General features: G+C 36.2%; 2 protein-coding genes across 3 annotated transcripts in view; both read left to right on the plus strand.

Moving 5' to 3' along the window:
* LOC107726925 (DExH-box helicase 9) overlaps positions 1–4,393 on the plus strand; it is a 13,124-nt gene extending 8,731 nt beyond the window's left edge. The window contains exons 24-29 of one of the 2 annotated variants that reach the window (XM_016536618.1): positions 739–900; positions 1,017–1,144; positions 1,256–1,485; positions 3,426–3,541; positions 3,694–3,894; positions 4,023–4,393. In XM_016536618.1, the coding sequence (XP_016392104.1) occupies positions 739–900; positions 1,017–1,144; positions 1,256–1,485; positions 3,426–3,541; positions 3,694–3,894; positions 4,023–4,320 (1,135 nt within the window). In that variant the 3' untranslated portion in view covers positions 4,321–4,393. The remainder of the gene's footprint in view (positions 1–738; positions 901–1,016; positions 1,145–1,255; positions 1,486–3,425; positions 3,542–3,693; positions 3,895–4,022) is intronic. The other variant, XM_016536617.1, reaches the window with a different exon arrangement.
* A 3,257-nt stretch (positions 4,394–7,650) lies between these two features.
* LOC107726890 (laminin subunit gamma-1-like) overlaps positions 7,651–11,780 on the plus strand; it is a 64,216-nt gene continuing 60,086 nt past the window's right edge. The window contains exon 1 of the mRNA XM_016536596.1: positions 7,651–8,372. Coding sequence (XP_016392082.1) covers positions 8,003–8,372 — 370 coding nt within the window. The 5' untranslated portion in view covers positions 7,651–8,002. The remainder of the gene's footprint in view (positions 8,373–11,780) is intronic.

Below are 11,780 nucleotides of genomic sequence, written 5' to 3' on the forward strand. Positions count from 1 at the left end.
TATAGAGCAGCAGTTCTGTTACTCAGCAGAGACAAGTGGTAGGGGTTTTGAATCATTTGAATGTATTAAGTGTAGAAACAATTTTAACTCAGAAATTGCTAGTACATTTCACAATTACAAAGACAAGTAACGCATTGCATTAATGAATAAGAAAAATGCATAGTATTATAATTGTTTTTTTACAGCTTTTTTACAGTGTCATATGTGACCCTGGGCCACAAAACCAGTCTTAAGTCGCTGGGGTATATTTGTAGCAATAGCCAAAAATACATTGTATGGGTCAAAATTATGGATTTTTATTTTATGCCAAAAATCATTAGGATATTAAGTAAAGATCATGTTCCATGAAGATATTTTGTAAATTTCCTACCATAAATATATCAAAACTTAATTTTTTATTAGTAACATGCATTGCTAAGAACTACATTTGGACAACTTTAAAGGTGATTTTCTCAATATTTTGATTTTTTTGCACCCTCAAATTCCAGATATTCAAATAGTTGTATCTCAGCCAAATATTGTCCTATCATAACAAACCATACAACAATGGAAAGCGTATTTTTCCAGCTTTCAGATGATGTATAAATCTCAATTTTGAAAAATTGACACTTAAGACTGGTTTTGTGGTCCAGGGTCACATATGTGTAATATATATTCTTACCTTTTTTATTAGCTGTTTTTCCCCCCAAATTACCTGTTGTATTTACTTGTTTTTGTGTATGTGTTTGTGTTGTTTAGTGTTGGAGATGCATTGTGCACTATCTCAGCAGCAACCTGTTTCCCTGAGCCCTTCATCAACGAGGGCAAACGCCTCGGCTTTGTTCATAGGAACTTTGCGGGCTCACGTTTCTCAGATCACGTTGCCTTACTCTCTGCCTTCCAGGCCTGGGATGAAGTCCGGTGGGTCCAGATGCCATTGTGCTAAATTTAGAGACTTTGTAATGTTTTTTTGTTGTTGTTGTTTTACCATTTTGATTTGAGGGATTCTCAATATAAATAAATTTCAAATTTTCCAGGATGGGAGGTGAGGATGCAGAGATCCGGTTTTGTGAGCACAAGAGGCTGAACATGCCCACTTTGAGGATGACTTGGGAGGCCAAGGTCCAGCTGAAAGAGATTCTTGTCAACGTCGGCTTCCCTGAAGGTTAAGCCGTGCTTCTTAATGACCTTCCATGTAGTGCTACAGTTTATTTCAGTCCTCAGATGTTATTTAGAGAGATTCATAGTGGATTTTTGTATTTTCCCTTTCTTGTAGAGTGCCTCCTGAATCAGATGTTTAACACTGTGGGACCAGACAATAACTTGGATGTGGTGATCTCTGTGCTGACGTTTGGCTCTTACCCCAACGTGTGTTACCACAAGGAGAAAAGGAAGATCCTGACCACAGAGGGGCGAAATGCTCTCATTCATAAATCCTCAGTCAACTGTCCTTTCAGCAACCACGATATGGTGTATCCATCTCCTTTTTTTGTCTTTGGGGAAAAGGTTGGTTTGAAAGTCTAGCTTTAAACTACTATTTTTTTTTTCCCATTTCTGCTTCATTTATACTTAATAAAGACTTCAGTTACACTACAACCATAAACCATGATTTTCTACTGGCTATTCAGTTGCAGATAATATATTAGGGGCGGGACACTCTTATTCTAATATTCAAATCCAATCTTATATATTAGAATCCAGTCCAATCAAATTTATGTAGTCCAATTAAAAAATTTGATTCAACTGTATAGTGCAGGACAAAGAGAAAGACTGTACATTTTAAATTCATACACTTCATTCCAAAGTTTGGGTTTTTTAAATATTTTTAGTACTTTTATTCAGCATTGACCCATTAAATTGGTTAACCACAGTTAACCAATTAATCACCAGATCCTTCTGTCAACTCTATTGGCAAAGGGCATCTCAGGAACCGCACTCCAGTGGTTTGAGTCTTACCTCTCAGATAGATCCTAGTTGAGGTGTCCAAGTCGCAACATCTAACTACTGGGGTGCCTCAGGGCTCAGGTGCCGGACCACTTCTCTTCTCTGTCTACATGGCATCACTAGGTTCTGTCATTCAGAAACATAGCTTTTCATACCACTTCTCTTCTCTGTCTACATGGCATCACTAGGTTCTGTCATTCAGAAACATGGCTTTTCATATAACTGCTATGCTGATGACACTCAACTCTACCTCTAATTCCATCCTGATGATCCGACGATAGCTGCTCGCATCTCAGCTTGTCTAACAGACATTTCTTGCTGAATGAAGGACTATCACCTTCAACTCAACCTTGCCATGACAGAACTACTTGCGGTTCCATCAAACCCATCGTTTCATCACAATTTCACCATTCAGTTAGGCACATCAACCATTTATCAGTTTGTTTTCTTTTTATTTATTATACAATTAACAAAAGCAAAAAAATGCCTTTAACACTAGCTTGCTCTATTCTTTTTCTATTCTATCGTTTTTTTTAATTATATAATAAAAATAAAAAAAACCTTGCTACGTGTGCTGCGTTAAGCTAACTGAGACTTGTTATAGCACTCGCATATCATAGCTCTCTTGTTGATTTTGATTGCTTCCATTGTCCTCATTTATAAGTCGCTTTGGATAAAAGCATCTGCTAAATGACTGAATGTAAATATAGCATCTGCTAAATGACTGAATGTAAATATAAATTGATCAAAAATGGCAGTTAAGACTTTTATATTGTTATATAAAGCAGTGGTTCTCAATTCCAGTCCTGGCGAACCCCCCACCGCCCTGCATATTTTGCATGTCTCTTATTTAACACACCTGATTCAGATAACCAGCTTTGTTAGTAGAGAGCTCCATGAATGAACTGTGTTCCAATTGACAGGGTCCCTACACAGTGTTCATTGCTCTCTACTCCCTGAGCACGGGAAATCCGTTTAAGTACTACTACATCACTTCAGAACATTCATTCATGGATTTTCGCTACTCCACTGCCTGCAGCGTCTTCACACACAGACGAAACTTAGAGAAGTGTGACATAATATACGGGGGGTCGCGAGGACTGGAATTGAGAACCACTGATGTAAAGCAGCACAACTGTTTTCAACTTTGATGATAATAAGAAATGTTTCTTGAGCACCAAATCAACATATTAGAATGATTTCTGAAGAATCATGTGACACTGAAAACTGACGTAATGGCTGCTGAAAATTCTGTTTTGCTTCACAGGAACAAGTTACATTATAAAAATACAAAACATTGATTTCTATTTGTAATTCATTCATGTGACTTTTGATAAGTTTGAATGCGTCCTTGGTGAATAAAAGTATTAATTTCTTTTAAAAAACATTGAAAAAATCTTTCTGACCCCAGACTTTTGACTGGTAGTGTATATCTGCTAAAAGTAGTTTTTTTGTTGACTTCTAGGAAAACGCAAGTATAATTTTGTCTTTTGTGATTATAGATACGAACTCGAGCCATTTCTGCCAAAGGAATGACTCTTGTCAGTCCTATTCAGCTTATTCTGTTCGGCTCAAAGAAGATCACCTCCAATGGAGAAGTTGTTGAGCTTGATGACTGGTATGTGTTTCATTAAGTTGAACCATAAACAACAACAAATAAGCGCTCCAGAATTCTTGAGTCAGGAATCCTGGGAGCAAGCCAAATATTTGCAAGGAAGTCAACAAGAGAAGTTTTCCAGTGATAATCCCGAATATTCCTTCCTTCTGCAGGATCAAATTGAAGATTCCCCATGATGTAGCCGGTGGTGTGGCGGCCCTGAGGGCAGTGATGGAAGCCCTGGTGGTGGAGGTGACCAAAGACCCAGAATACATCAGAAATTTGGATCCCACCAATGAGCGCTTGCTGAACGTCATTCGGCTTGTGTCTAGACCCTCATTAGCGGGCATCAACCTCATGGCCTCCAACCCACGGTGAGATCATTGAACCCATATATTTAATTGGCTTATTTAGGATGAAGCTTTCTTAATGAACTCTCTTGAAATTGAGATGTTAATTGTATTGTTTTAACACCTCTTATCTTTTTATTTTATTTTAACAGCTTTGGAGATGGTCCTCGTCCACCCAAGATGGCACGTACTGACTTTGGAGGGGGCGGAGAGTTCAGGGGCCGTGGAGGAGGATACAGAGGGGGTGGTGGTGGTGGATCCTGGTCTGGTGGAGGATATAGAGGCGGTGTAGGATACCAGGGTGGTGGAGGGTATCGTGGAGGTGGGGGTGGATACAGGGGGTCTAGTGGATACAGAGGATCTAATGGAGGTGGAGGAGGAGGATATGGAGGGAGGGGATTCAGAGGTGGCTGGGGGGGAAACGGGTGGTTATTAAATCCAAACATCTGAACAAGGATATCTTTGGGAAGGTATAAAATTATGTTTTGAGTATTGTTGTTGCTTTTTGTTAATATTCAGTCTTTTCTCTGTTTTTTTTTTTAAAGCATGAAAAAGTTTAAACCATGACTGCCATACTGTCATCTAATAACAGTTATTAAAATAACTATTTGTAACCAATGATGTTTAATCAGTTTTTAATAGATGGCAAATACATGTTAAGTGTTGTATTATAATAAAATAATTTCTTTTGTATCATTTTTGAATCCTTTCTTTATAATATTTAAAATATGGGTCTTCTTGATCTCTCTCATGCCCTCTAAGAATTGAGTTCACTGACAATCAAACCATAAAGTTACTGGTGGGAATCAAAATCTCAGTTTCCAGATGTGTGGTTGTGCAGCAATGTGTAACTCCAGCCAAGTTTTTTCTATTCAGATTGAGCAACATTTTGTTCCCTAAAACAAACGACTCAGTTTAGAAGTATGCATTTTGAGAAAATAATGTGTGAAATATAACAATAACATGTTTGTATTTAATAATAATATTGGATTGCTGACTGATAAATGCTTGAATATTGTACTTTAATATTTACATTTCAGTTTTTCAGAATCCAGTGTCTTTCCAGAGACCACAAAATACAGTGACATTTTTGCAGCTGGAAAAGTATGGCTATGAAACAGTGTACACACAAGAGTGTTGGAACACTGAGTGAAAAGTATAAAGCAAATTTATCCTTTTTTTATTTTTTTTATCCATGTATGTTCCGTTTCGGAACATGTGAGATATAGTGATATTTGAGCAACTGTAAATTATTATTTTGACTACCAAATATCTTTGATTAACAAAAAATCCATGGCTCAGCTAAACATTTTCAAATGAAACCACAAATTAATATGTATAATTCAATATTAGCAAGGTTTAAGCCTTTAGATTTACATTTAGTTTTATGTAATTGTAGTGTTTGGTGCGTAAAATTAAAATGCTGGCAAAATATTTTATTTATAATATGTATTACATATATATTATTTAAATATACTATTCCTATAAATTATTTAAATGACTGCCACATATCTAATGTTTATCGGGTTTCTTTGGCTTGCGGCAGAGGCGTTTGCTAATGATTACCGATAGAGGGCGCTTTAAATCCGAAGTAGAGTATATTTATAAATGATTGGAGAGCCTGTGGATGTTACCATCAATGATATTACCATAAAAAAGTATTTAATTGCTTATTTATTTTTAATCAAACCCTAATTGACTAACCTAAACTGCAAATATAATTGTTTCAATATTGCAAATACAACCACAAATTCTGTACACACTTATACTTATATACTTATACTTACACACTTTTAACTCCTTGTCTTGTTGTTACTTTAACATTTTTTACAAATTACTCATATCTGATTTACTCAAAAAAGCAAATTTTGCACCACAGCAACATTCCAGAGGATCCGGAATATGTCTGAGGAGAATGTAGTCGTAGCCTCTGGGTAAGATGAGAGAGTGCATACCTCTTATATCCTTGATAGACTAAGTCTCCTTAGAGAACAATTGCTGATGAATGTGTTCAAAGTTTGAAGGTAGCAGTGAGGCAATGCACATCCAGGGCATGCCTCAGCTTGATGCAGCAGTATGGGGGGTAGGAATGAATATTTGTTCACGAAGTGTTGACACTCATTTCTCATTTTGACAGGAATAAATCTAGCCCTCATTTCCCCGGTCCTGGATGTAGTAAGACTTGGCGACTGATTGATAGAAGTCTAGTACAGAGCTGACTGCTGATTGCAAGGTCAAAGGTTTTATAGTACTGCTAGACGTCAAGATTCTTAGCTCAAAAACAAATAAGCATATCTTTGCTTTTTAGCAATTTAAATATTTTAGCATTTTATGAGGGAAATTTAAACATTTCTTTCCAACGGAGTTAATTCTATCCTATAGAGAAATTAAGCCAATTAATCTCCACTAATTGATTGTCTTGATAAACACCAAAGTTTTGTTCTTTGATCACCATTTGATTAAATCGTAATAGCATTATCTAAAGGAATGTGTCTGAAGACTGGATCTGATGATGGTCTTTCTGCTCACTGCCAATCTGAAACACTCACTGGGCTCATGTAGATTATCAGATACAGTATCTGCTATAGGTCTTATCAATGGCACACATACCTTTTTAGATAATTCAGTACACCAGATCTCACTCTCCAATCAATCCATGGAGCAAACTTGATTTGTGAATATCCAATGCAAAAAAAAAGGACAGTTCAGTATGATATGGATTGGGGGGGAATTATAAAACCATAAATTGCCAAAATAGCCAGAACTATCTGTTATTTTTATTACTATTTCTATGTGTTAATGTATTTATTTCTGTTACTATTACTAACTGTTACTCATTTATTTTATTTTATTACTGTTTAGTTAGTTATTTCTGTAAATCCTTTGAATTTGCCTATAGTGATTGGGATCTATGCTTATTTGCATTAAAAATATTTTGCATATTATTATTATTTTTATTTATTTTGCATAAAGTTAATTTTGAGGTAATATATAACAAACATTGAATTTAAAAAAAATAAGCTAGTTGTTAGTTAGCTCTGTGAAACCTTTGAATATGCTAGCTGCATAAAAAATGAGTTGATGTTGAGGTAAGATATAACACACAGAAACTCTTAAAATACGCATAGGCCTACCTGAAAATAGGAGTCTGAAGGATTTATCTTAAAATGGCTAGAACGAGTGTGGGAGGGACTTTAAGATGCTTCTCTATACATCTTAGAAACAATGCTGGTAAAATATTAATAAACAGCACACAAAATTGAAACCTCAGCTATTTAAAGTTTTCGGATACACCCTTGCCTGGTAGAGTAAGTATATATAACCTTGCTCTTTGACCCCACTGCTCACAGCAAGCAACAGCTAACGTTAGTTATTCATAGCACGGGGGGATTCATCCAGAAAGTGTCTCTTTGAAAATACCAGAAGATAAATGTAAAGGTAGAAAACACAGAAAAGTGTTTAAATGAATACAGCTTTAAGTACTTAACTGCCTGCCTGCATATGGACAGTTTATTTGAAGGAGAGATTTATTTCTGGGATTTTCTGATGACGAATCAAGCCTTGGTTTAACACACATATTTGTTTATCTATTTACGGGTAGTTAGTGGTCGCTACGTTGAGAATCTGTGAGGTATGAAATTCTGTCCCCACCCACTCCTGGAGTTGTCTGGGAAACCGACCAATTGGAAAAGTGCAAAGCCACGCCCATGCCGCCCTGTCCATTTGGATTTGCCTTGTTTAGCGGGTCGGCGGTCCATCAAAGCATCCTTCAGGCGGAAGTAGATGTAGGGATTTTTTTTGGAAGTAGGCTACTTTGACTTGCGCTCTAGCTGCCAGGGTGTAGTCGGATATAGTTCCTTTTCTCCAAAAGTTTTTTTTTTTTTTTCACATGGCGGTGGTTACAAAACACTAATAAAGTGAAGGTTTGCAAGAGAGAAGTCGCGAGGAGATTAAGCCACAACTATCGCTTTTTGTAGGTGAAGCGATTACCACCATTTTCCGCATGAGTTTATTTATAAAACCACAAACTGGGTAGCTGGCGAGTTACCGCAAACTTTTTAAAGACTGCAAGGATTTAAGGGATCAAGTCAGTGACGGTAGCTACTTGAGGTCGCGTAAACAAAAGGACACAATGTCGTTTTTTAGCTGTTTGTTATTATGGACTTTGTGGGCAGCGTGCAGTCATGGAGCGATGGATGAGTGTATAGACGAGTCCGATCGGCCTCAGCGCTGCATGCCAGAGTTTGTTAACGCCGCTTTCAATGTAACCGTAGTGGCCACCAACACTTGCGGCTCGCCGCCTGAAGAATACTGTGTACAGACCGGGGTAACGGGAGTCACTAAATCATGCCACATTTGCGATGCCGGAGACCCCAGAAACCACCACGGCGCTGCTTTTCTCACCGATTACAACACCCAACCGGATACCACCTGGTGGCAAAGTCAGACTATGTTAGCGGGCATCCAGTACCCGAACTCCATCAACCTGACCCTTCACCTGGGTAAGCAGTTTTCTCTTGTATTCTCGTCAAATTGTGTTTCAGAGTCACTAAAATTTTGTTTGTTTTCCTGCGCTATGAAGAACAGTTGTTCTAGTGTTATGACCAGTCGATTTAGCATGTGTTATTTAAAGTTAAAGTTAGCATTACATTTACATTTAGTTAGTCACTAAATGTAGCCACCAATATGTATTCGTTGCATACTATAACTTATTCCTTTGCTAATTGGCACTATTGATAGTGACAAGTAACTATTTAATTGTTACTAGTAACATATTGCATTTTTTATTGAAATCTAAAGAGATCTGTATTTCAGATATCAACTATTCACTTCTGACTAGTAACGTTATGTGTTCTAATAGCTGTAGGCACCAATTCCACCGTAACTTGTTACTATTCATTGCAGTTAATAATCATGCTTGTTACTATTCACTATTTATTTCTTAGTTACCTTTTGGATAGTTGCTAGTATCTATTCCATTTGTTAGATTTATTAGAAATTAGTACTAATTTATTAGTCAATAGTGTGTTATTAATCTTACTTATAGCATTAATCTTACTAGAAAGTAGTAATAAACTATTAAATAGCCATTCTGACTAGTCAATAGTATGTCAAGTAAAAAAGGTAACACTTTACAATATCTTATTAACATAAGCTAACATGAACAATAGTTCTACAGCATTTATTAAATGTTAATTTCAAAATGTACTAATAATTTTTTAATCAAGATTTAATAAATGCTGTAAAAATACATTGCTCATTATTAGATAATTTAATGCATTATATTTAATGCATTAATGTTAACAAATGAGGCTTTATCGTAAACTGTAAGCGAAGGCAGTTGTAGAGAGACAATACATGCTAGTGTCTCATAAATAAATAATAGTATCCAATAAATAATTGCTAGTAAATCAGAAACTATTGGGCTAGTTACTTCTAAGGTCATAATGATCTGTCCACTTTTTCGATCTGCTCAGATGTGAAACATATGGTAATTGTAGTTTTCTGCATTATACTAATAATAGTGATCACTCAGTCCTGCTGGTGAAATGCATTATGAAATGATGCTATTTCATAGCTTTAGGCAATAATCAATCTGCATGTTTCTAATAGTCATGGTTCAACTTTTTGTTGTGTTGTATTGTTATCATATACTGGATGTCGTTTAGCAAGAATCATTACCTCTTAAATACAGCTCAAGCTTTATTGTTCTGCAGTTCTTGGGGCCGTCATGGAGAAACCTTACCTAATCAGATCGTACAAGATACATACTCTGGGTTCAGAATAACTGTTTTAGACAATGATATAGACCCTCTGTTAGATTTGGCATGGAGTGACCTCTCTACTTGGCAGTGAAGGTTTGCACATTACGCAAATCATTGAATTTCTTCCAGCATAAGCAGAATGATTGGGTTGCAGGAGGAGGTTCTTCTGCCTGTGGGAAAAGAGCAGTAACGTAACCAATTAGTAGAGTCCCAGCAAGCCATGACCTCTGTAGCTTTTCGTTCCCAAGTAGATGCAGCTATATCAGTAGGCATATATGTAAGTAATAAGCATGTCTAATGAGCTGTAATCAGGGTGTCAATAAGGCATTTGCATTTAGATAATGGAAGAGGAAGTGATTTGGCTTTCAATGTTCCTATCATACACTTGGCTAATTAGTAGCCATTTGTTAGCACATGGTCTACAACGGGCCATTTCAGTCAGATGCCTTTCTTCTAATTCACTTTAGTTCTTGTTGTTTTAGGCATTTTGCATTTGAATCGTGTCATTAAAACAGTGTGAAACTGACGGACGTGTAATATTTGATGCTTTTTGTCTTGATTATGCGCCCTTAGGTAATGAAATTAACTAATTTGTTGAGCCACAATTTTATTTTTAATTTATTTGATAAATAAATTAAATACTTTGATAAATGTGCTTCTATCATAGTCTTCTAACAAAACAAAATATTTATAAATAAATGTCAATTTTATATTTATCAAGGTTTTAATGCAGTACTCCAAAATTTGCTTAAAAATACATATTTTTGCATCTCTTTTTAAACATCTTACTGAGAACAGAAGCCAAAATCTAAGAAGATTCACAATTGTTGATTTGCTTGTTTGTTTTGTTCTTCTGTAATTTTTTTTTCTTTCTTTTTTTTTTCAAAGCGACTCCGTAGGTGGGAACCCACAAGTAGTCTGGGTCCCAGCCCTAAGCTTTTATTTTATGTGCTCTGCCTTTGATGGCTTTCATGTTTATTCTGCCTTCATTGGGATGGTCGAGGCGGAAGCAGGCATGTCTTAACTTGACACTGCTGAGTCCTGGGAGACTGTGGAGGTTTGGCCTGGCCTAGCAGATTCAGGGGGGCGAGGAGAGATGAGGAGGGTAGATTTACTATTGAACATTTCTGTATGTCCCACACTCATTCTTTATTAACCAGTTCTGGCTTTGCCTGTCATGCTCCAAGAATGCCATGAGACTGAGAAATGTGAATCATCGTCCAGACACTGGCTAATGAAGACTTGCAGACATATGCATCAGAACTTGTACAGGCAAATAGATATAATGTGGTGGTTTAAAGAATGGTCAGGTTAATGAAAGATTGTTGATGCTGTCTGTTTTAAATTGGTATACTTGTCAGATACAGCCCAGAGGGATGTGCAAACATAAATTTAGCTGCTGTGCCATATCCAGCAAGAAGTGACAATTTATATTTCTGTAGTAATATAGGACGTTGTTTTTCCAGAATTGTCTATAATACTTAGGGCGTAAAACAAGGACTAAGGAGTTATAGGATCTTGTAAGTCCCACAAATGTACTAACATACATTACACGATACATTATAGCAAGGATTCCCAAACTTTTTAGGCAGCTGAACACTTTGACTTAGAATATTTACTTGTACCCTTGTAAAATGTATACTCGTAAAATATATATATTTTCAAATGTTTTACTGTATTTATTGTTTTTTTTTATTATTAATTCAAGTCTGCATTGAATGAAAATAAATGTATTCCCTCTGTCCTTTTTCATAAATGCATGTTATTAATCTTATTGCAAACCTTTCATCCTTGCAAATGTGACCTCATTTTTAGACTTAGACTTCTCTCTGGTGATGTATACTGGACTTCTCCAGTCAGCTTAAATACAATCGACTGCAAGTTTGCATTCAGATCTGCCTGCATTAATTCAATAACTAACGGATAGAGCCCAGGTCCCACCCTCCTTTTTGTGTTTTTCAAAAATGTGTTTAATTAAGAATAGGGCTGCACGATTATGACAAAAATCATAATTGTCGATTATTCCCTTGAAATTGTAATTGCGATTATTAATTACGATTATCACAATTTACATTGAATGATGTTTATACCATTGTTTGATGCAACTGTATGCCGTATTTTTATATGAAAATAAACGAGCTGAAA

Source organism: Sinocyclocheilus rhinocerous, unplaced genomic scaffold (assembly GCF_001515625.1).
Source record: "Sinocyclocheilus rhinocerous isolate Xijiao unplaced genomic scaffold, SAMN03320098_v1.1 scaffold606, whole genome shotgun sequence".
NCBI classification, from domain to species: domain Eukaryota; kingdom Metazoa; phylum Chordata; class Actinopteri; order Cypriniformes; family Cyprinidae; genus Sinocyclocheilus; species Sinocyclocheilus rhinocerous.